This window comes from Homalodisca vitripennis, chromosome 7 (genome assembly GCF_021130785.1).
Source record: "Homalodisca vitripennis isolate AUS2020 chromosome 7, UT_GWSS_2.1, whole genome shotgun sequence".
NCBI lineage: Eukaryota > Metazoa > Arthropoda > Insecta > Hemiptera > Cicadellidae > Homalodisca > Homalodisca vitripennis.
The window spans coordinates 134,064,214-134,087,756 of record NC_060213.1 but is presented as its reverse complement, the minus strand read 5'-3'; the positions used below and the strand labels follow the sequence as shown (position 1 = coordinate 134,087,756).

General features: G+C 34.8%; 1 protein-coding gene across 2 annotated transcripts in view; it reads right to left on the bottom strand.

The window, feature by feature from the left end:
* LOC124366355 (trichohyalin-like) overlaps positions 1-23,543 on the bottom strand; it is a 68,094-nt gene that overhangs the window by 7,006 nt on the left and 37,545 nt on the right. Inside the window, exons 1-13 of one of the 2 annotated variants that reach the window (XM_046822847.1) lie at positions 18,283-18,330; positions 16,910-17,062; positions 15,750-15,894; positions 14,910-14,998; positions 14,183-14,263; positions 13,586-13,711; positions 12,857-12,973; positions 9,751-9,882; positions 7,344-7,579; positions 5,930-6,055; positions 4,076-4,151; positions 2,459-2,595; positions 1,628-1,829 (exon numbers count right to left, since the gene is read on the bottom strand). In XM_046822847.1, the coding sequence (XP_046678803.1) occupies positions 1,628-1,829; positions 2,459-2,595; positions 4,076-4,151; positions 5,930-6,055; positions 7,344-7,579; positions 9,751-9,882; positions 12,857-12,973; positions 13,586-13,711; positions 14,183-14,263; positions 14,910-14,998; positions 15,750-15,894; positions 16,910-17,062; positions 18,283-18,291 (1,629 nt within the window). In that variant the 5' untranslated portion in view covers positions 18,292-18,330. Of the gene's footprint in view, positions 1-1,627; positions 1,830-2,458; positions 2,596-4,075; positions 4,152-5,929; positions 6,056-7,343; positions 7,580-9,750; positions 9,883-12,856; positions 12,974-13,585; positions 13,712-14,182; positions 14,264-14,909; positions 14,999-15,749; positions 15,895-16,909; positions 17,063-18,282; positions 18,331-23,543 lie in introns of those variants that run through there. The other variant, XM_046822848.1, reaches the window with a different exon arrangement.

Genomic DNA, 23,543 nt, shown 5'->3' with positions numbered 1-23,543 from the left:
CCTCCTGATACCGGAACAGTGATAAATAACTATTAGTTTACGTTTGTTTATGAAAATAAACAACCAGTCATAGCCGATTGGTCAATATCGACTTAAATTTGGCACCCAACTGGATTGCACTAACCAGAAAATTGTTCACTTCTATTGTTCTTAAATTTGTATTTATAATCGGGTTTGTCCAAAGTACACTTTTCCGAATTTTCTACATCCTAACCATTTATTCTATATCCCCCATCATCCAGTCCTTAACTCTGTATCTTGTATGCGCTATCATGTATTCTCCACTTTGTATGCTGCGTAATCTATCATGTATGAAACATACGCTTATGCCGTCTTTACGAAATATAATTGCTCCACTGTTGGTTAGGCTTTGTTTAGTCTCATCAGACATAGACTCGTATGTCCATACGTGAGAACGTTAATTAGCACAGTGATGCTGTAATTTTCTCCAAATAAATGTTTTATCATGGATGTTCGAAGTCCAAAATAGCGCTTGTTTTAAATCAAATTCCTCTTAAATGAATATTTTTTTACAAATAATAATTACTTCACATAACAATGATATAGTGAGAAGGGTTTATTCAATGTTAATGTTGAATTTAGCTCCAGTCCACCTTCCTGATGTCTGAAATCCGACGCTGTTGCAGATTCGACTCCTGGAATCCTTGAGTTATACCAGTCAAACGAACATTCGGCGAAGAAGAAACCCAAAACGTACTCTCTATCTCTCTAACGTCAATCGCGAAAAGTTCAACTGGAGCTGAACTTAACGTTCACATTGTATCAAGCCTCCCCACCACAGCTACGTCGTGTGTAGAAAATCCAGATGCAACGCAGTGCACTCAATTGTGCACCTGATGAAACAATGAAAACACCTCTTCAAATAGATTACATTTAATTTTTTAGTCTAGATGACTCTAATGTCGAAACAATATAAGAGTGCATTGAGCTTCTACATTGTCGACTTTTTGTTGAATCTCTTCAGACTGGTATGACTCCAGATTCAAGGAGTCAAGTCTGCGACAGCATCAATAATTGCAGACGCTACACTATCCGGAAGGTGAACTGGAGCGAAACTAAACATTCAATTCTTTGTTTGAAGGTTATTTTTGACGATGGAAGGATTGTGAAGGAAACAGGATTTTTCCGGACATTTGCCATCGTTCAGTGAAACAAAAAATCAGTAACACTACGTTTCGAGATCTGCAATCTGATCTCTTCTTCAGGTAAAGAACTAACCTAATACATAATTACAAACTAGGTTAAAATAAACAAATCTTGCCAAAGCGTTGTGGCACGCCTAAGTCAGGAATCACAACCACCATGTTGTTTGTCAGCTTCACTAACTCTATAAACATGCACTTAATAAAAAACTATACACAACGCTAATCATTAAAACTTAACTACGGAATCAGGTCACAATACGTCTTCATTCGTCTACTAATCACCTACGACACCTATATGACCTAAACTATACGACCTACCTTGTGTATAGTTTTTTAATGGTAGTTTATTATTATTAACTATTATTTTAGTTATTACATTTACGGTATTGAAATCTGCCTCCTTTTCAACATATGAGAAAAATCAATGATAATACTGACATTCTTAATATTACATTACTTACCTTTATTTTGGACATAAGTTGTTCATTTCTAGTTTGTTCAATAGCAAGTTTCCTTTCTGATTCCAATATTTCTCTTTTTCTCAGGCCTAGTTCTTCTTCTTTTCCAGCTAGATTATTCTTCAGCATTGTTATTGTCTCAAGATGACTTTCAATAATTTTCTCCTTTATTAGAATATTTTCCTTCTCCTTTTCTAATTCGATCCTGTAAATGCATAACAGTAAGAATTACTTTAATAATGTATAGTATTAAACAACTGATTACTGGTTGATATGTTCGGAAAATCTACTTTGGGGTTTTTTTTTCAGGGAATGGCAAGCCCTAAACTAACTTGGGTCATCTTTCCATACTTATTTCAGATAAAAACTCTATACTTCAAGCACACATACAGACAAAATCAGGTTGAAGTAATATAAATCATGTCTCAGAATCCATAATGTGGTGTAAATAAAAATAAGGTAAAATCAAACAAATTAAAGAGTGCACCAAAATAGTTAAATAATTAAGATAACTCTCATTACACAGTGATAAACTGTTTAGAGGATTGGTAAAACTTTCAATGTAAAATGTACCTACGATTAACTCTTAAATTGAATAAGAATGATTACATTTGTTACTAAACGGTGAAAAACCAAAACCCACAAGGACATATCTGAAGAAGCCAACCACTTTCCTAGAAAGCAGAGAGCTTCGATGTTAGAGCTTTTCTTTAATCCAGCTAAGTGTATTGTTGATCAAAAGTAAAGTTGAAATATAAGTATATATAAAAATCACCTTAAGTAGATTTTCAATTCTAGAAAATGTTGTCTGTTTAATTGAAAATCGATACTTGCCTTAATTTTTTCATGTCACCTTCCAAGAGCTGTTTGGCCTCCAAATTCTTGGGTTCTGAAGACCTCTTTCTCTCCAGATCGTCCAGCCTTTGGCTCTGCAGTTTTATATTGCTATAGGCCAACTTTAGTTGCTGTTCCTTAAAAATAAAATAACTTTTTGTACGACATTCATTAGCAAAGAAGTTATTTTGTTATAGACTTTAGTAGAAGTATTAGAATTTTAGTGAAAACTCAATTCTTTAACTATCAGATACAGGTGTTTCATGTCTCGTTTTGCAGCTCTTGCAGAGACTATAACATTCAGAACCTAAAGGGTTAATTACTTTGAGTACAATGATAAAATGTAACAACCATATTTTCTCCCGGTTTTTAGTTTCACGATGTTACAAGGTGTCTTCTTTTAAAGGTTCCACTTGTATATGTCCAAATACAGTTGGGACCGTCGTAAAATGTGTGCGGTTGTTTCATATATTTGAATTCTGTATTGAAAAGTCATTTTTAGATATTTCATTCTATGAATTGCAGTAGGTAAATATCGAAAAATTGAAACGCAGTTGGATGCAAAATGGAAGTTCTCAAGGAACTATGCGACAAAAAAGTTAAGGAATAAGTTGCTTTATGGCTTGGTTCCTATGAAATGTAAATCAAGTTAACTTTATAGTTTATGAAACTAAATCTACAAACCTAGCCGATTGGTCAATTTCGACTCAAATAGATTAATCATTCTTAAGAATGGCAACTTAACATATGTTGTATCTTACAGCAATTATATTATGTTTTACTTTACATACCCAATTTTTAAAATGAACCTTGAAATATTCAAATAGTTTCGAACTATTCTAGATAAATCTTCACGTTGTTATACACATATCCCAAACACAGTGTTAACAGTAGAAATAATATTTTTTGAAAATTTTTATAAATAAAAGTATAAATAGTTAAAATGTACGTTTAAAATTAATAGATAACTGTAATGGGGGCCTGTGTGTTTTAATTTAAAGTATAAATTTCTCTTTTTGTCCAGAAAGGGTACTTCCAACCATTCTATGAATTTCAGTTTCAAATAAACGGGTAGTAAAATAAATAAATCTGTCCTATTATACATGATTTTATTAACATTTCCTTAAAGTTTCACAGACAAAGCTCTAATCAACACATTTTGCATGTAGAATTGGAAGGCACTCTAGAAGAAAAGCGTACATACAGTAGCTAGTTTTAGAGGTTAAAATGTAGCTAAGTTTTTAGACTAATATTTCATAATATCGTCATAATAATTTATCTATAGAGGGTTATAATTTTAAAATGACGATCATTCGAAATAAATCAATCGGATTAAACCCTAAAAGATAACGAAAAGCTATGGTGGGAAGGGTTAATTTAGTGTGAATTTAGCGTTTAGCTTCAGTTCACCGCCATCTTAGTGCAGCATCTGGAATCTGTCCAGATTCCAGGAGTCAAGTTTGTGACAGCGTCAGATTCCAGATGCTGCATCAGCATTCAGACCAGGAGATGTTGGTCATCTAGAATGCGTTTTAAATTCTCACACACTTATGAACTAATGTACCGTCTAGAAATTCATCGAATTATATTTTTTACTCTTACAAAATACTTAATTACCTTCTCATTGATTGCGTCAGATTGTTGACTGATGACGTCATTTTGTTGTTTCATTATCTCTGACATTTCATCAACTCTGCACAAAAACAAGCAAAAACGTTTAAACTAAATGTATATCATAACTGCAGAGGAATTGCACAATAATATATGACGCAATATTGTACACGATTAATAAAACTGAAGTTTTAATCATTTAAGACATTAAGAGCCATCTTGATAGTCAAGATCCAAGAGATAATTTACAACCTGAATTTGTTTTAAATCGACAGAGACATTTTTCTTCGTAGAGATGTCCAATATTCAGTCACACAAATTTTCACGGATGACCGAAATGGGAGGATATAAAATTGGTTAAAAATATCAAGCAATTTTTTTCTCAAATTATATTTGCTCTAGTTTCACACACTTAATCCCGACCTTCTGCCACACAAACAATAGTTAAATCACTACACGTAACGTAGCTACGTTGGAAGGGTTGATTTAATTGAATTTTGAGTTTAGCTCCAATTTACCTTCCATTTATTCCAGGTTCTGGTAACTGACACAGTAGCTACGTTATGTGTAGAAAACCCTGCTGCTCCACCGTTCTTAGAGATCGTGTCTATCACATCGTAGTGCACTCAATTGTGTACCTGATGAGACAATGAGACTACCACTTCACCTATTTATAGGTGTCTCTGATGTCGAAACGATGTAAATGTTTCGTTTTGAGATTCTTCGACGTCGACTTTCTTTGGATGTCTTCAGACAAACATGACTCCAGATTCCAGAGACGCTGCAATGAAAGGAGGGTGAACTGGAGCTAAACTCAGAATTTAGTTAATTCACTGTCAGAAAAACAAAGACTCAAAGTCGCCGCTTTAAGGGTTGTGTATATTGTTACCTGGCGCTAACTTAACTGACGGTTGGCTTGATATGTGTCAAGGTGAGAAAAAAATTGTTTTGTATTTTTAATACCCTCCGATTGCGATCTCCAAAAAAACTAGCGTGGCTAACGATAGATTTCTTTCATAAAACAAAATTCCTCTATAAATCTCAAGAAAACTAGATTGTGTAACTTATACAATTCAAATTAGCTCTCTGCTCTTAGACTATTATACAATGTTATAAAAAACAATCTCAAAAGCTGGCTATAGAGAAACGACCTTGAGTTTTTTCTATAAGAATAATTAATAGTTTAAACCTAAATCACTTTTGCACCCCTATTTTTTTGCTCGTAGAATCTTGAGAGATGTCACATTTTAAAGATGTAATTAATACGCATCCAAACTGATTTTAGTTTTTCTTGTAGATCTTAAACTTTTTTAACATTTTAATGACAAATTACAAGAATTTTTGAGACAATATAGTCTGAAGTTTAATACGGTTTGAAGTTTAACATAGTTTGAAGTTTCACATTATTTAAGGTTTATAATAGTTCGAGGTTTAAATTTATTTGGAGTTTGAAATGGTTTGAAATTCCAAATTGTTTGAAGTTTAAAATGGTTTCAAGTTTAAAATTGTTGCTATGGGGCTAAAATCAAAATGGCCGCTAGGAAAACCAACTCAAGACAAAACTTTAGTACCCAATAGTATGCCAAAAGATTTACTTGCTTTGCTTCAAAAGCAAATTAAAAGCCAGTATAAAACACTAAACATGCATAAGACCACACAAGAGGAGTGAACACTTTTTATAAACATATGAAACAGCTTATTATTCAGCTGATAATATTGTGATAAAATTTGAACAAAAGTTACGTCGCTCAAAATCTAAATTGGCGAAAAGCTGCTGAAACAGATCCTACACAGGAGTAATTCAAAGTTACTATAGGAGTGTTATACTTAAACATGTGTACTATAAACAATTGTACTTACCTTTTTTGAAGTGCTGTGTTTGAGACAGAAGCACTATCCAGCAACTCTGATAGCCTCAACATCTCCTGCCTGTCTTGGACCTGACATTTTTTCAAGTCCTCTAAAGCACACTGGGCCTCAAGGAATCTACAAAAATTGAAATGAAAGTAGTATTAAAGAAATATTATTTACTCTTGAAGTAGGTGGCTATTGGAATGTCTGTTGAAATTTTAGTAGTAAATGATAACAATTGAAGTAGTTATACTTGAAGGTGAAATAGGTCTGTATAATGCAATGCATATTGATTCCTCTAAATTAAAAGCTTTGTCACTAAAAAAGCGTTAGAAGTTCAACTGCATTAGTTTTTTTTTTTTTTATTTATAAATAAATCACAATAGTTAGATGAAAACAAATTGTATTACTCCTACCACATGTCTTTACAAATAAACAAACTGTAATATACAATTAATTTGTAGAAACACATTAACATAGTACGATGAGATAATTAATACTTCTAACTTAATATTCCTATCGGTTGGATTACAGTGAGTGGTGTACATAGAACATTATTTTGGGGATGGGACTGACTCACATAATCGTTTATGAGGTGTAAAATACCCTTCAAAAATAGGAGTTTAAGAATATTCTCTCGGAAAAAATTGTTGAGCTTTAAGGCCTCATAGATGTACGTTCTAGCTTAAAACAATCTATTGGGTACAGTTTAATGTTAATCTTTCAAAATTCGGGGGGCTTGGACCCCCTAAGGCTCCCTTATATACGGCCATGTCTTGGATATTGTAATATTTAATCTATTTTAGTATATTTTATAGGTCAATAACCAAACACCACGATTGTAGTTTTTTGTTCGAGAACGTTTCTAGGACGCCCAGAATAAGTTTTAAAATATATCGTATATATTATATTATATTCCAATATTGGAAACTCCATAAATAGAATCTATCATCATTAACTTTCTCGCAGTACAATACGCACCTCAAGAACTGGCCTGCGGATTTACGCTTAAGTTATTTTTGAAATCACAGAATGTTTAAAACGTCAATCCATAACATATAGCAATCATCAATAATTTTTCACACAATCTTGAGATGTCAGCCTCGTTGAGGAGAGCCATGTAGAGTTAAAATATGTTAAACTCAATAATGGCTGGACCAAGTATAAAAACCAGTTTGTCATAAGTTGACAACCTCTTAAAAAGAGGCGTAATATCGTTGATTGATCGATACAGGCTCGCCCTTCCCTCATCTTCATCGCTCTGCTGGTTCTGCCAGTTTTATTTTGCCAAGTAAGGCCAAATTATTTTAGATTTAACTGTGTTCAGTATTTTTGACGCGTTGTGAACCAAAAATCTTTTATGACAGCCTTGGATAGTCCGTTAATTTCTGGTATTACTGTATTGGGTCCAAAATCTACTAACTTGTCTGTGAGCCTTTGACAGCGAACACCACTCATCTTAATTTTCTCCTCTCCAGCTGCAGTCTTCTCTCTGGACACAATCAGCTGATCTCTAAGTCGTTCGCAGAGACAGGCCAGCTGCTTCATCCTCCTCAGGTTTTCCTCCATCATCTCGTCTTTTTTCAGCCCCTCCGCGCTCATCTCGTCGACTTCCGATTGCAACTTGTCCGTCAGAGACATCAACTTTTTGTTTTGATCCTGTTAACACCCTTGATTGTATTAGTTACATAAGAGGTAATCGATCAAATGGTATAAATTAAGGCACATCAAAGGGAAAGCTTGGACTGTATTCCGTGGCAACAGGTACGGCAACAGGATTTATGACAGGCATAGGATCTGGAGTCAGTGACAGTGTGCTTGAGTGAATGTGTGGAAGTGTAGGTTTGGGTGCATGTGTGAATGCTTTAACTTTGGCATGTATGAAAACTATTTACAAAATGATTTACTGACATTTGCAATGCAATGTGAAATTGTAAAAATGCAATAAAATATGATTTGATTTGATTTTGATGTGAGGTAACAAACATTTTAACCTTTAACAATCACAGTTATAAGGTGGAACTCATAAATAACCTAAATATAACTTCTTTGTTGAAGTTTATGTTTGACAATGGAAGGGTTGTTGAAGGAAACAGAATTTTCCGGACGTTTGTCATCGTTTAGTGATACAAAAATTCAGAACCATTACATTTAGAGATCTGCAATATGATCTTTTCTCTAGGCGAATACCTAACCTAACATATGCAATCTAGGTTAAGATAAGCAAATCATACCAGAGTTTTTTGACGCGCATAAGTCAAGAATCACAACAATTCTAGGCGCACTAACTTTAAAACGTGCACTTAATAAAACGCAGCTATGGTAGTAAGTGTGGCTCCAACGTGCTTAAATATCGTGTCTAAATATTGGATGCTCATAATTCTAAACCTGATGAGACAACTAGAATAGTTCTTCTCCTAGATTAAACTATATTTTGAAGTCTGGGTGTCAATAATGTAAAGAGAATTTTGAGCAGCTTTGGCGCCGACTGTTTTTGGATCTCTTCAGACGAACATGACTCCAGATTCCAGGAGCCAAGTCTTTGACAGCGTTAGATTCCAGATGCTGCACTAGGAGGAAAGAAACTAGAGCTGAACTCAATATTCACACTGACTGAAATAACCCCCAAGCATCAGAACACCAGTCCGTATAAATGATTTATCTCATGTAACTAATACAAATAAAGGTAATACACGTGTTTATCCTGGATGCATAACCTTTGGAATGTAAGAAGTTCTAAAAAGGAGGATATCTTGCTGGCTGAGAGAATTGGTCGGATGCGATTCATCAATAATCTCACGTTATAAGCTCTTGGATATGGCCTCATTTTATTTTAATAGTTTTACTTTCACTAGAGTTATTTAACAATACAAGATTGTACTTTTTGTCATTATAACGATTGCCAATGCCATATTTCTATTAAATGTAGAGTGACAATGATTTCAGAAAATTAGATTCTCAGCTCTGTTCAAAGAAATCTCTTAATCACATAATCCTCACAGGGATAAGGAAATACCTGATTTCATTTGGATTTTCTTACAAAGCGTGCGATATTCAGTGGAAGTGAGTGTAATCTGTTTTGTTGCTAGATCACATCAAATAAAATCTCACAAACCATGGAAGTGGTATCAAAGGTGTTGCCTATAGTATTATTAATATAGTCATAAAATAGCAATAATGTACTGTGTCACATGTTAAAAAACACATTATAGATAAACCGCTCGCAAAGAAACCTGCGCAGAAGAAAAATATGTAGCCACGCGCAGGAGGGGAGTCCCCTCCAGTGGTGGGGAGTGGGACAAGCATCTCCTCGTCTCTGTTTTATCACCTGTTTGGATCGTATCTCGTTCGCGCCATTTTTCTACACTGAAGCTACTTTCCTATTCTATAAGTATATTTTATTTTGTGCATAGACCTATACAAGCGTAAAATATTAACTAAACACACTAATGTAGCCGTAGACGTAACCAGGGAGCTTGTGTTTTGGTGTGATGTTAGCCGCTAAGCGGCAGCGGTCAGGTCAGGGGATAGAGCGAGCGGGCGAGTGCCGAGCAGTGGTGGGGATACTGGGAGAGGGCGGCATCACAGCGGCGGAGGGGTATTTACCTACCCTGCATGAACTACAACCGTTCAGTGTCTTTTTGTAAACTGTTTACCTATAAAAGTATTTATTAGATTTAAAATGCTCTTGCATTTATTAATGCTCTTGTATTTGTTTTAAGACATTGTGGAAAGTCATTGAGTGCCTGGGTATTCTAACCCAAAGAGCCACACCATCTATTTTTAAAACAGTATACACAAATTATGTTTATAAACAAATCTTAATTTACCTTTAGCCAATCGATAGTTGCTTCCATAGTGAACTGTCCTTCCAAATCAACGTGCATTTTTTGTAACATATCCTGCATCCTTTGAACACTCTTCTCTGCTTCCTTTCTCTTCAGTTGTTCTTCTTGGAGGTCCTGGAATTTAATAGAGATGTTACCCGGCAATGTGTACAATTCAGGCATTGTATGGAATACCTAGGCATTGTATACATTGCCGAGTGAATCCAGGCAAAGTATGAAATAAACTCATTTCTTAAAAAATGTACAAACTTTGCCTAGGCATTGTGTAATAATGCCTAGGCATTATATAGAATGTCGAAAGTTTTGCAGGCAAAGTATAAAATGAAACCACATTGTTAAAAAATTGTTTATTGCAAATAACAAACATGAAATGTACATGTATTAAATTTGTATTAAAATGTGTATTAAACATAGGATCTGAAAATCCTCATGTTTTTACTAGAGTAAAATTTTAAAGTGAAATATTAAATTAAAGAAATTACTTGTTTACAGCAGGAAAGAGAACTATGGCACTTCGAGTTGCATTTTTTGATTGTTTTTAACACAAGCACATTGTTTGGTTTGTTTTGCAAGTGCATCTCACAAATCCTTAGCCGCTTCCTGTTGACTGAGCTGTTGCAACGGTAACAAAGTCCTGTTTCTTGATCAGGCACGCCTTCTACTCGAACTAGGCTTTTTTTGGCAAACTGTAAACTGTGACCTTGCGTACAGTTGTTTCAAAACCCCGTTGGTGGTCCCTAATTTATAAAACCCATCTTCTGTCGTATCCATGACCACTCGGCCAGAATATTTCTCAAGTCATCTCTTCCTTTGTCAACGTCAGGAATTGGAACACGAACAGTGACTCCTTCGGTGACGGGGGGAAACATTTTATCGGAATTAGCTTTCATTTCTTAGCTTGTTTTTCAAGACAAGCTTTTGACCTCTTCCTCTCTTTATCAATATTTTCCGAATTAAAACAAGGGACACATAATAGGGTTTTTTCAGTATCATCACACCCCTGAATTGAATGGCCACATGAAATATATATGTCCGCTAAACATTTTGTGCAGTTTTGTTTCTCATTAGTTTGCTGCAAACAAACGCTACACATTTGTATAAGGCTAGAACTGACATCAACGGTTGCCTCATTAACTTCTGAAGTGTTATGATCGGTTTGGAGTGGAGGTTCTAGACTTGACATTGTTTGTGTTTCTGTTATGTGCATGTTATTAACCACTCTTTCCAAATCTTCTTCGCTGTTAATGGAATCCAAAATGTCTCGAGGCAGAGAAATGTTGGAAGACCGACCTTTACTTTACAGCCGAAGAGAGCCTCATAGGCGTTCTTTTGATTCCTGAATATAAACCTCTATTTTTCATAAGTTGCACAAATCTCAATCCCTCACTCCAACGGTCAGGTTTTTTCATCTTGCATCCAAGTCGAAATCATGTTTTCAATATCTTGGTTTGCACGTTCTACACTACCCCTGACTTTGAGAATGAACGTGGTTTGCCATGAACGATTTTTAACGTAGGCCAATAATTTTTTAAATTTTTAAACTATTTTGTTTGGAAACTCCCTTCCATTGTCTGACTGCAATATACTTGGTGCTCTAATGAGAGTAAAAATATCAACTAGGTGATATGCTACTTCCTCAGCCGGTTTTTAGTTTTGAGAGGCTTAAGAATCACAAATTTTGTCAAATGATCCTGATAGACACATTATGAACTTAAACTCCCCTGTCGGGCTGTGACTGGAAATCAATTAAATCTACTTGACAACGAGAATTAAATTCTGATGAAATCAGGGGGCTTTACTACCACTCCTCTTTTCGAACCCTTTTGTTTCTTCTGACATGGCTCACACAAACTAATATATAGCTCAACATCATGACGTGTAACATTTTTTGTACTTAATATCTAGCTCTTTTAACATTCGATCTCTTCCACCATGACCAATAGCTACATGAGTTTCTTGGAGAACAGTAAATAAATCTGAATCGTGGACATAAAATTTTACAACACTGTCTCCTTGTTTTAATGGGTGTATTAGTTTTTGCACATGTTCTACGATCATTACATCATACCTGTTGAGTAGCCAGTATTGACGAGGTTCCTTTCTGGGCTTGGCCTTGGCATCTTAGACTTCCAACACCAGCTTCTTATAGTCGTCTTCAGTAAAAAAACACTATTTTTAGCACTTGCATTCCGAATTTTTACAAGTTCGGCACTAAAACGAAGTTTCATAAGCGATAAACGATCACTAGAACTACTGATACTACAGTTCACATTGTGACATTTTCAAGCAACAATACAGTGGCACGACAGAACAGAACTAAAGCGTAGGCCTAGCACAATACTGTGGCGTGACGGAACAGAACTGAGAGCAGCGTTATAGCGGGGATGGGCGGGGGGAGTAGGTGAGGCAAGCACGTTGTAACTTGAAAACAATGGAACAGACAGATTTTTAACTCTGCCTGAACTCCAGCAGGCATTTTATAGAATGCCTGAGCAAAGTATGAAATGTTTAAAATTTCACACTTTGCCTGCTTACTTTTTGGCAATGTGTAGAATGCCTAGGTATTCTATACAATACCTGATTTTACACTTTGCCGGTAACAGAGATAACAAATTAGAAACCTTTTGCCACAGCGTAGCAAACACAACTCGAACATAAGGTGATTACTATTGACAAACACAATCTCTTAAAGTGAGATTTATTAAATAATAGATAGGAGGAAACAAGAAAAAAATCAATTAAAAAACAAAAGCTATTATAAATAAAACACTAAAGTCAGAAACTATTATGATATCCACTCCTTTCCTTTGGTATTTATTTTACTAAGTAAACTCATTAAAATTATTTTGTTTTAAAAGTTTGAGTAATCCTTATGAAATTGACTACTTAACATAATATACTTACGCAAAAATCTGTTACTTTAAGTACGTACATAGTACATCCAGCACAAGATTTCAGGATATAGTAAGTGTTGCAGATTCTATAAATTACAACCAATGCCTCTAATACATGCAAATACAATGAAATTAAATCAGCTGTAACTTTGAATTTGATATTCGTAGTGAATAAGGAACAAAATTAAACCTACTTGACAGATGCTGTTGAACTTGATGGGCCACGCATATTCAGAACATTGACGCTCTTGATTGTATTTTTCTATCACAACTTTTGCATCCTCCAGTTTTTCAAATGTCTCCTTTACCTCCTGAACAACATAAAAAGATTACTGTTTTAAAATACAGAAAATTTACAAGCATTGCAACAGAAACGCCTATACATGCGATAATCTTAAATATATTAAAATTTATTTTTGAAACAAAATTAGTATTTAGTGTTACCTTTAATGGTATTAGTTACACAAGAGATAACTCATCCAATGATATAAATTGGGACACGGCAAGAATGAGCTCTTGAACTGCCATCTGTGGAGTGAGAGGTCAACTAGAAATTACTTGAACGGCAACAATCAACGTTACGTGGCGCAGCCCTAGCGGTAGATCTAAGAACTAAGTCCTTCAGACCTCGGCACACTACTTTCATATGAATGATTTATCTGTGTAACAAATACAACCAAAAGCGTTACTTTCTTGTTCTAATCTTAGTACGCATAAAGATTTGTTTAAAGGTTTTTTTCTACTTAGGTGAATTCTGAACATTTATTGGTGGGTAAGAGAATAGCATTCTACCTGCAGCTGAAAATATAGGCCAAACACGGTTACAACAAACGGAGCTTACAATAATGTTAAAACTAAATGGAAACACTGATGTTATAAACTCAACAATTATGATTTTTTTAAGTGACTTTGGAAGGACCTACCTTTTGCAATAAAAGTACTGAATCTGTTTTCTCCTTCAGTTCCAATTGTGTTTTCTTTAATTCCTCTTTCAGGGCTTTTATTTGGGTTTCTGTCCTGTGTCTTTTATCCTTTTCTTCTCGAAGTTCCTAAAACAAAATCACTGCTCAGGTCAACAAAAAATCAACCCGATGTCTTGCAGTTGTTATCCAAAGCCTATGGCTTTGTTCCCTCAAACTTTTTTAGTACGGTATTTTTAGTTCGACGTTTAAAGTAATTGTTTTTAGTCTATTTCATCTTTTCAACTGCAAATATGCTTTTACATGTTTCTTCTATGTATTATTGTATTTTATAAAATACTGGTAACAAGATATCATAGAAATTATCCCTAAAAACGTTTAGTTATACATACATTGTGTATCCATTTAGTGTTGGGTAGGCTACTACAATTGAGTGTACCATGTAAATTATTTGTGCAATTGTCAAGTAATTGTATGAGATAAGACACAATGTTGCTACAATATTTAATATTATATATGCAATAGGTTTAAAAGTTTTGAGGATAGTTTCAATTCTTAAGTTATCTTATAAAATTAATAACATTGAAAAGGTCACTTTACCTTAAACAAAGCGTCTTCATTTATCTTTTTTACCGTCGAAGTCTTCAAAACAGCAGAGAATTCGGGCAGTTGTTCACTTTCCTGTTTCAACAAAATTAAACAATGATATATTTTAACACAAAGTAAATACAAAGCTTAATAGGTTATTATTATTGTTACTTCTTCTTGGAGAAGATAATGTGTAGAAATATCGTTTTAAGAAATGTTTCCTAGAAGAATACGACTATTTTATGAATAATTAAGTATTTTGTAGTACAAGCAATAATAATTTGAATTTTTGTATCGATTTTGTTACATCTATTAAATTTAGAATAGTATATATTTCAGTACACAATTTTCTATTAAATTTAAAATGATATATCAAAATTACTTCAATATACAAGTAATAAAACTGATGGTAAAAAGTAATTTGTTGTATTAAATATTATTTCCCTCGTAATCAATATTGCAGAAAGATAATTATTATGCATACAAAATGTTAAGAATCCTACATATCAAATGAGCATATGAAAATGTAAATGTAATGAGCATATGTATGTATGTATGTATGGCACTTTACTGACCAAATACGCACATGGATTTTATATTTTACTAAAATGTATTAATTTATTTAAGAGGGTCAGTTTCAAACACTGACTATACATTATCTTATACACTTGATGGTAAAATTTTAGTTTTTCGTTATTACCTATTAAACTCTATGGAAAATGCAAATTCAATACATTACCTTGAAACACCCCTCATGGTACGGTATTTTATTTTCAAAGACATTTTGTTGTGCGGTTGATTTTGCAATCTTTGTAATAGCTTGAGTTCCTAAAAAATTCAATAGTGTACTTTGTAGTAGCTATAATAACATCTGGCATTTCACAGATTTTATAAATATATAAGCGCCTCCAAATAGTATTTATATGAGATATGTAAGCTCAAAGTTAATTAAAAATTCCCAAAACTGAAAGTATAGATATAATATGTTATGTAATTATTTAGAAATGGTACATTCATTTATATTATTTCTTAAAACAGTTTCACCATCTGTGTCTCACAAAATTGAACCAATGTGTGTTTTCTCTTATAGGGTATAGGAAAAAACTATTCTCTTCCAAAAATCCAAACAGTGATATACTCTAGTGTGTTTATTATTCCTAAAATAATAGCTTATATTGACTAACACTAGTATTTAGTACTATTATTATTTTTTCTGGAAAGCATTTAGTTACCCAGTAGTAGAATAGTAAATTAGTTAATTGTATAGTCAGTTACCACCCTGGTATCCTTGCTGGTGTTAAACCAGAATAAGCAATGATATGTATTCAAAAACAATTTGCCTCTCACTTTTGAAAATGAAAGCATAAGATTAGCAAAAAGTTAAATCCTGTTGACCGATTATTGGTCGAACTTCAGCCAATCACCGGACGTCTCCACCCCTCCTAAAATCATAAGCTGATGTGCATTCCCAGCTCTGCCATTTCATTTTTGAACTGAAAGTGCTCTTCAGTGAGATAGAAACATCTTAAGAATTTCAAAGGACTCTTGATTCTCATGGTCCAAAGTCAGTTATACCAACCTTTTGTAAGATTGAAGTTGATGTGCTGCAGACACTTGGTGATGTTGGCAAGAGGCAAGGGGGCTTCTTGGATGCAGTGGGAAGTGGTCCGACGGGCACAAACTAGTGTACGTGTGCAAGACATATTGTTCGTACATGAACATCTCTGTAAACAAATCAAATTGTTTCTCGCCTTAAACAAAAAAGAGTAAAATAAAACAACTATGTAAAAGTACAATTGTTTAAATCTTACAAGTATTCAAAAGTAGAGACACAAAGAAGATACGATTTATATTTATAATTCATATTATTGGGGAAAATGTTTTGTGTAAATCAATTTAAAATTTGTTAATAGGTGTTATCGTTATAATATTAATGATTTTATGTGCAAAATTTGTTTACTGTTAAAAAAAAGCTACTGAATAGTACCTGGGTTTACAATTTTATTTAATTGAACGTTTATTGATAAGAGACAATTCATACGAATGTTCTTATTTGTTTGAAACTATATAAAACTAGTATCACTAACCTAATAAAAATGGATGAACGTTGCTCAGTGAGTGTTAAAACTACATCCCCTATAAACCCAAACCTACCAGATTTTTAATATTTTCCAACTGAAAATAGCAATAGTCTTCTTGATTACTTGGTTTTTTGTTTCGATTCTAATATCTTACTGCAATGCCATTTCACTTATCCTGTAAAAAATCTGATGTGATTGCAAATAAAACAAAAACAGCCTTAACGTCAAATATTGTGATAAAAGATATTCCTACAAGACCCAAACGCTTTTCTAAATAGAACGTAACCTATGTATCCTCGTCATAATTAATTATATTACTAAAATTATTTTGAAAGACCTAAAATTAAAAAGGCACGGATAATGTTTGTAGATAAGAAATGCACACATGTACACAAATTAATGGTATTTTCAACCGTTTTTCATAACATCGTGTTAAAATAACTGTGAGTCTTGTGAACATGTAACTGTATTTGGTTCAATTTTAAATTTTATTTTACTTCGACGATTCGTCACTGAACCTTAAAAATAAACGCGTTCCTTTTGTAATATTTGAACCAAAATTAATTTTTAAATTAAATATTTAGTATGTACAACTAATGAAGCTCAATAATGAAAACATTGGACGTAATTTAAAAAACTTATGTATCAAAAAATTTACCTGAGATCTTAAATTTTGGGTCTGCTTCCCTTCCACTGATGCCTCAGCTTCAAGTCGGGCATGATGTCGAGTTGCCTCCTGAATACTTATCAATCGGTCAAGTTCATCTTCCAGCTTCCCCAATCTTTCTTTTAGAGTCGGTGGCTTGTTGTTCTAGAAAATATCAACATTTTCTCTAGACTTTATAGCACAATTTATAACTGTTTAATTGATCTAATTCATGGGATTATTTTGAAAATTCTAAAACAAAAACAGAGAAGAGGTTTAAGAAAACTCGGCAACTGCACTATTTACATTTTTTATTTACATAGTATTTGGACATTTTTTATTGATGCTGAATCGATTAGTGTAATGACATTTAACGAAAATTAAATATCTTACATATTTTAGATATTTTAGAATATACCACCCCCCCCCCAACCAAGAGTTCAGGGCCCGCACCATTGCTGGAGCCTAGGGGTCTTTTAAATCCGACCCTGATTGGAGGACTGAACACCTGAGTCTTAACAATTACACGAGCATGATTATTAAACAATGCGCAGATATTAACCAATGATAATCGATTTACGAATAACGGTTCTATGGATATCATAGACCTTAAAATACTACCATATATGGAAAACAGCGATAACAAAGAAGACCCAAGTCTGCCCTTTTGTTCAACATTATAAGGTCGCACGGTTTGATAAATTGTCGACCTTTACATTTTCAATTTATTTTTTGCTTTCCAACCATAAAGATAAATCATCCAGAAGGTGACCCTATATATGAACGAGATTCTGCATCTTATATACAGCAGATGAAATTCAAACGCAAAACATAATCAACAAAAAAATAATATTGGAAATAATTACTTATTTACTTAATACTAAAAAACAAAGCACTGATGTACAGTAATTTCCTCAAAGTTTCCCTAGCTCGTAACTCATTTTAAAGAAAACATCAGTGCCTCTTTAGAATACTCTGAAGTGAAAACTCATCCAATGGTGGAAAAGACTCCACAATTACACCGTCTGAACAGGCTCTTTCATAATATGAATTGCTATTAAAATACAATAATATTTAATTCATGACAAAACAGCCAAATGTACTCTGACTACACAGTTCGTGATGTAACGTAAGCCTTTTGTTCATGAAGATGCACGTTTAGCATAACTTAATTATTGTAATTACGTATTCAACTCGAGATTCTGCGCTTAGATAAAAGTCAATAAGTTATTTGAAATGATCGGTACTTATATAATTCCCCTTGCCTTCTTTATATAATCAACGTAAAATGTAACTCTGACTTCAAAACCTTGTTCTACTGATAACATTATGAATTTAAAATTAATATTTTTACTACTTTTAAAGAGATTTAAGACAATACTTACCCAAGACATGAACAAACCTAGAAGTGTTTTTGCAATTTGTTTATTTTTCTTACATCTGACAACCAACTGTAAAGATTACAGCTGTTTTACTTTTAGAAATACGTTCATCGTGTTTAGATAAGAAGATATTTAGAGAAGTTACAATTTTTTTTTTTACAATTTTATTTACATTCTGTTCAGACATTCTTAGAACAATAAGTAAATTAGATAAAATAATAAATTAACACGAGTTAGACTCTATCCAGCGATAGAGCTAACACAAATAAACAAGAAAGTTTGAAATTAGAACCTAAGAGGTAAGTCCAGGATTGAGTGTCTCTTCAGACGTGTAACTGACGCACTATTATCCAACAGGTTCATCGCAAGGTAGTTCGGATGAGAATACAGCTTGTCTTGGTACTTCTTGCTGTAGCGAGTTATTTCCTCTTTTACTGTGGGAATTTTGGCGTCTTGATGTATTAATTGATTAGTTATATACCACGGAACTTCCAGGATGTTCCGAAGGACTTTAGACTGAAAACGTTGGAGAATTTCGATGTTGGAGTTACTGGCTGTACCCCAAAGCTGTATACCATAAGTCCAAACAGGTTTCAAAATCACCTTGTATACTAACATCTTATTTCTTAATGATAATTTCGACCTCTTGTTTAAAAGCCAGGATATTTTTTTGAATTTTGAGTTTAAAAATAATCTTTTGTGTCAGATATGAGAACGCCAAGTTAGTCTTCGGTCTAGATGCATACCCAGATATTTCACTTCTTCAGATTGGGGGAGGAGGACATTATTAAGAGAGACAGGTGGGCAGTTAGCAGGCCTTGTTGTGAAAGTTACATGAGTGGACTTGGTTTCATTAACCTTCACCCTCCATCTCACAAGCCACTCCGACAAGTCATCCAGCTCAGATTGTAGTCGTTGGGATGCAGTTCCTGGGTCTTCATGAGAGGCTAGTATAGCGGTATCATCAGCAAAGGTGGCCATGGTGACATCGGCTCGTACAGGTATGTCAGATGTGAAGAGGGTGTAGAAGATGGGACCCAATACACTGCCTTGTGGAACGCCCACCTCAATTTTGTGGAGGTCGGAGTATTCGTCGTGAAATTTGACTCGAAAAAACCTGTTTGACAAATAGGACTTAATGACATTAAAGAAAGAATGAGGAACAATTAGTTTTAATTTATAGAGGAGACCCTCATGCCAAACTTTATCAAAAGCCTGACTGATATCAAGAAAAACAGCCGAGCAGTATCTTTTTGCTTCCAGAACTTCCTTCACTACATTGACCACACGATGAATCTGCTCAATGGTAGAATGCTTCTGGCGGAAACCAAACTGATGGTTGGGGATAAGGTTGCCGCTATCAATAACTTGCTGAAATCGTTTTAGAAAAAGCTTCTCAAAAACTTTTGAAGTCACAGGCAATAGACTTATGGGCCTATAAGAACTAACCTGATGTGGAGGCTTCCCAGGTTTAGCTACCATGACAATTTCCGATAATTTCCACTGTGCTGGAAAATGCTCAATTCTCAATATTGCGTTGAAGACAAAAGTCAAAAACATAATAGCTTTCCTCGGCAGTTCTTTTAAAATCCTTCCTGTAATGAGGTCATACCCAGGAGCTTTGTACGGCTTCAATTGTTTCACAATTATTTCAGTTACTTCAGAGGGAGTAAAGGGCTGAACAGGAAGTGATAGTTGGGTAGGTGATTCTAATAAGTATTCCATTTCTGGGTCAGGAGCTTGAGCTGAGTCACTGGGCTTGAACACATCGCGTAAGTGCGTAGCGAATACTTCAGCTTTCTCCTTGTTGTTCTTGGCCCAGCCACCACCTGGCAAGATAATCGGAGGAATCGGCACTCTTGGACTAGTCTTGTGTTTAGAAGTTTTCCACATTGAATATTTCGTGTCTTCTGTTGGAGTTAGACTTGCAGTAAAAACCTGAAACCTTTCATTATTGAAGTTAGATAACAAACGTTTCAAATCCCGCGCCGTTCTATTGAAGTTGTTTTTATCACGAGGATTCCTGGAATTTTGCCAAATCCTACGAAGTCTTCTTTTTTGAGCAATCTTTTTCTTGATGCTAAGAGGGTAGTTCAAGCCATCAGTGGTTCCATTTCGTTGATACGGCGTTGATTGCCAAGCACACTTCTGGACTGTCCTGTTAAACAATTCAACAGCTTCATCTATTTCACCATTTGTCTTCAAGGAAACGAGTAAATGCAAGTTTTCATCAAGAAGAGATCGAAATTGGTCCCAGTCAGTATATTTAGAACTTAACCGCAGTGGACCCTCTGTAGTAATGGCAGATGAACTTAAAGTGAAGATCAATGGAGAATGGTCTGAGGATAAATCAAGACAAGATTCTACACGTGTGTACTTTTGGGAAATACCTTTAGTCACGAAGAAATCAAGCAAATCAGGAATTTTTAAGGGATCAGTAGGCCAATAAGTCGGTTCTCCCGTAGAAAAATATTGATAGTTATTGTCGTTGATAGTCTTGAGGAGATTACGGCCTCTGGGATTGCACAGCCGAGAGCCCCACATGGTGTGTTTCGCATTAAAGTCACCCCCCGCAATAAATCTACAACCCAAGGTATTGAAGAAGTCGCTGTATTGCTGGTATGAAACGTTATGACGAGGAGGGGTATACACAGAAGATACCGTGAGTGGACCTGACCAGTCTTCAATCACAACACTGGAAGCTTGAATATAATTATACTTATAAGTAGGTATGGCATGGTGTTTTGTACTATTTTTTAACTAATACCGCACTACCATCATGAGCAGTATTATCTGGATGATTACAGTGATACAGAGAGTAAAAAGGAATTTTGAAATGTGTCATATCTGTGAAGTGAGTTTCGGAGATAAGCATAATATCAACTTTATGAAGACCAAGAAATGTTTTAACCTCTTGAGTATGGTTACTCAAGCCATTGGCGTTCCAAAGTGCTATTCTATAAAAATTATTCATTTTAGCTTCGAAATGACGGAAGACAATAGGTTCATTAAAGTACCTATCTGTTCAGCCTGTTGTATCATTATTGTTTCAAATTTGCTGAAAAAGTCGTTAAGTGTTTTACTTAAAGCGTTTTGAGTACTGTTATCTTCAGACATCGAGTTGGATGCCACCTGTGCATATGATCGTCCCGGCAGGATTCGAACAGTGGATGGACTGGGAGGTCTTACCACTTCTTGGGCTCCCCGAGGTGATTGATCATGAGTTTTACTTTCAGGTACTTTGGGTCTGATCGGGGGAAACGATTTTTGTTTAAGTTCGCGGTACACAGAACAACCTTTGTAGTTCGCCGGGTGGTTCACCTCACATAGAGCGCAGGTGGGTGGGGTATCACTGGATTTCAAATATGCCAGTGTGTCATGGTTCTGGCCACATTTAACGCACCTGTAAGGGTGCCAGCAATACGTTTTGGTGTGTCCATAACTTTGACATCGCTTACACTGAACGATCTCGGATTTCCTGAGCGGTGGTTCAAAGGTAATTTTTGCATTAAGGAGGTACTCGATATTAAATATATCTTTGTTACACGGATTTGGTTCCAGATCAACAAAGAACATTGAAAGAGGTGCTTTGGTATTATGCTGTCTCATATTCATTACGTTGCGAACCTGGAACCCACAGGATTCAATAGCAATCATAATGTCCGCAACATCAGTGGAAAAGTGCATATTTTTTAAAACCACGCGATATGCTTTCTCTTGTTTGATTTGGTAGGTATGAAAGGTGACCTGCAACTCTTTTAGTTTGTGCACCAGCTTCCGATAACCGTCAATAGTTGTTGTATTAACTTTGAATTTGTTTTGGCTGAGGCATTTAAATGTGTAGTTGTCATTTGGGATAACAGTTTCAATAGCGGTTATCATGCTCTTAACGTTTACAACGTTGGGTACGAAGATCGGAGGTGGTTTATCCTCGCAAACACGAGACGGCGGCATCGATGTGGTGCTCTCATCCATCGTATTTGACCCTCCAATAGCATCGAAACGATTATTTGTAGTTAATGAGAAGCTACTTGGGTTTGAACACAATTTCTTCGATATGTCGGGACCGTTCGAAACCAATTTCCTAGGTCTTTTGAATGAACCAGTCACTGTTTGCCAGTGGATGCCGTCATTAATTTCTTTGTCCTCAGAGTTTCGGGAGTTTGGAATACCTGTAGATATTACTGCTGTCTGATTATAACCGTGATCATGTAGAACATGAGCACTATCATCAGTGAAAGCATTTTCACAAGTGGAACCTGTTTGCATCATAAGAATCTAACAAATTCTAAAATCCAAATGACATCAACAAGTACAAGGACCAGGATCTTCTCTTGCTCTACAAGAGATTATATAACACATAACCGTTAACATCTTTAACGTGGCACGAGACATGTACTTTTCTGATGACATAAAATATTAGCTAGATAGATAGATCCACTATAAATCAACTTTTAATGAGTTATAAATTAATCGTCATATGTTACTTATTCAAGGCGTTCGCATATTTTTGCAACGTGCAGCAGATGGTGAATATTACAGAATGATGATTACAGAATGTGGCACATTTAACAACACAAGTAAAAAATAAAATACCTTCAACAATATCCACTTGTCATATACAATCCCGTGTCTAAGAAGTCTATTAAATAAATAATAAACTAACAATAATTGACTGCATAACAACTGTATCGAATCATAGTTATTAGATTGCTGATGCTGGATATTAAATATCAATAAATATTTTAGTAATCCACGATAGTTTGAATAAGTTAATAAATAAATTAACTATTGAAAGTTGAGAAGTAATGCAATTGTGAATTGCTTTTATAAGAAAGACAGTGGCTACTCAACCAAAAAATGTACTCATGTTGTTGTTAATCAACCATTATGTGTTATCTAGTAGTATATGATAGTTGATGGTGTCTTCTGTAGCATCAAAGTTGTCATACATTTGTCGCGTAGTTTCTTGGTGCTCGAATTGAAAAAATATTAATAAGAAATTAACATAACATTTTTACAATATTATGTGATAAATGGGGTGGGTCCGGTAGGTGAACGTCGATTTATTCGGAGCTATAGGAAAGTATCATTTTCGGTCTTGGCGAACGATTTCACTGTTCGGTTCTGGCGGATTCGGTGCTAACGTACTCCACCAAAAGACACATGAGTCCGTTAGGATCGAATATTGAAACAGTCCCCCAACTCCGAATCGTCCTGGATTCCGTTAGTGCCGAAAATTAGAATCGTCTGTGAGCCTCGAA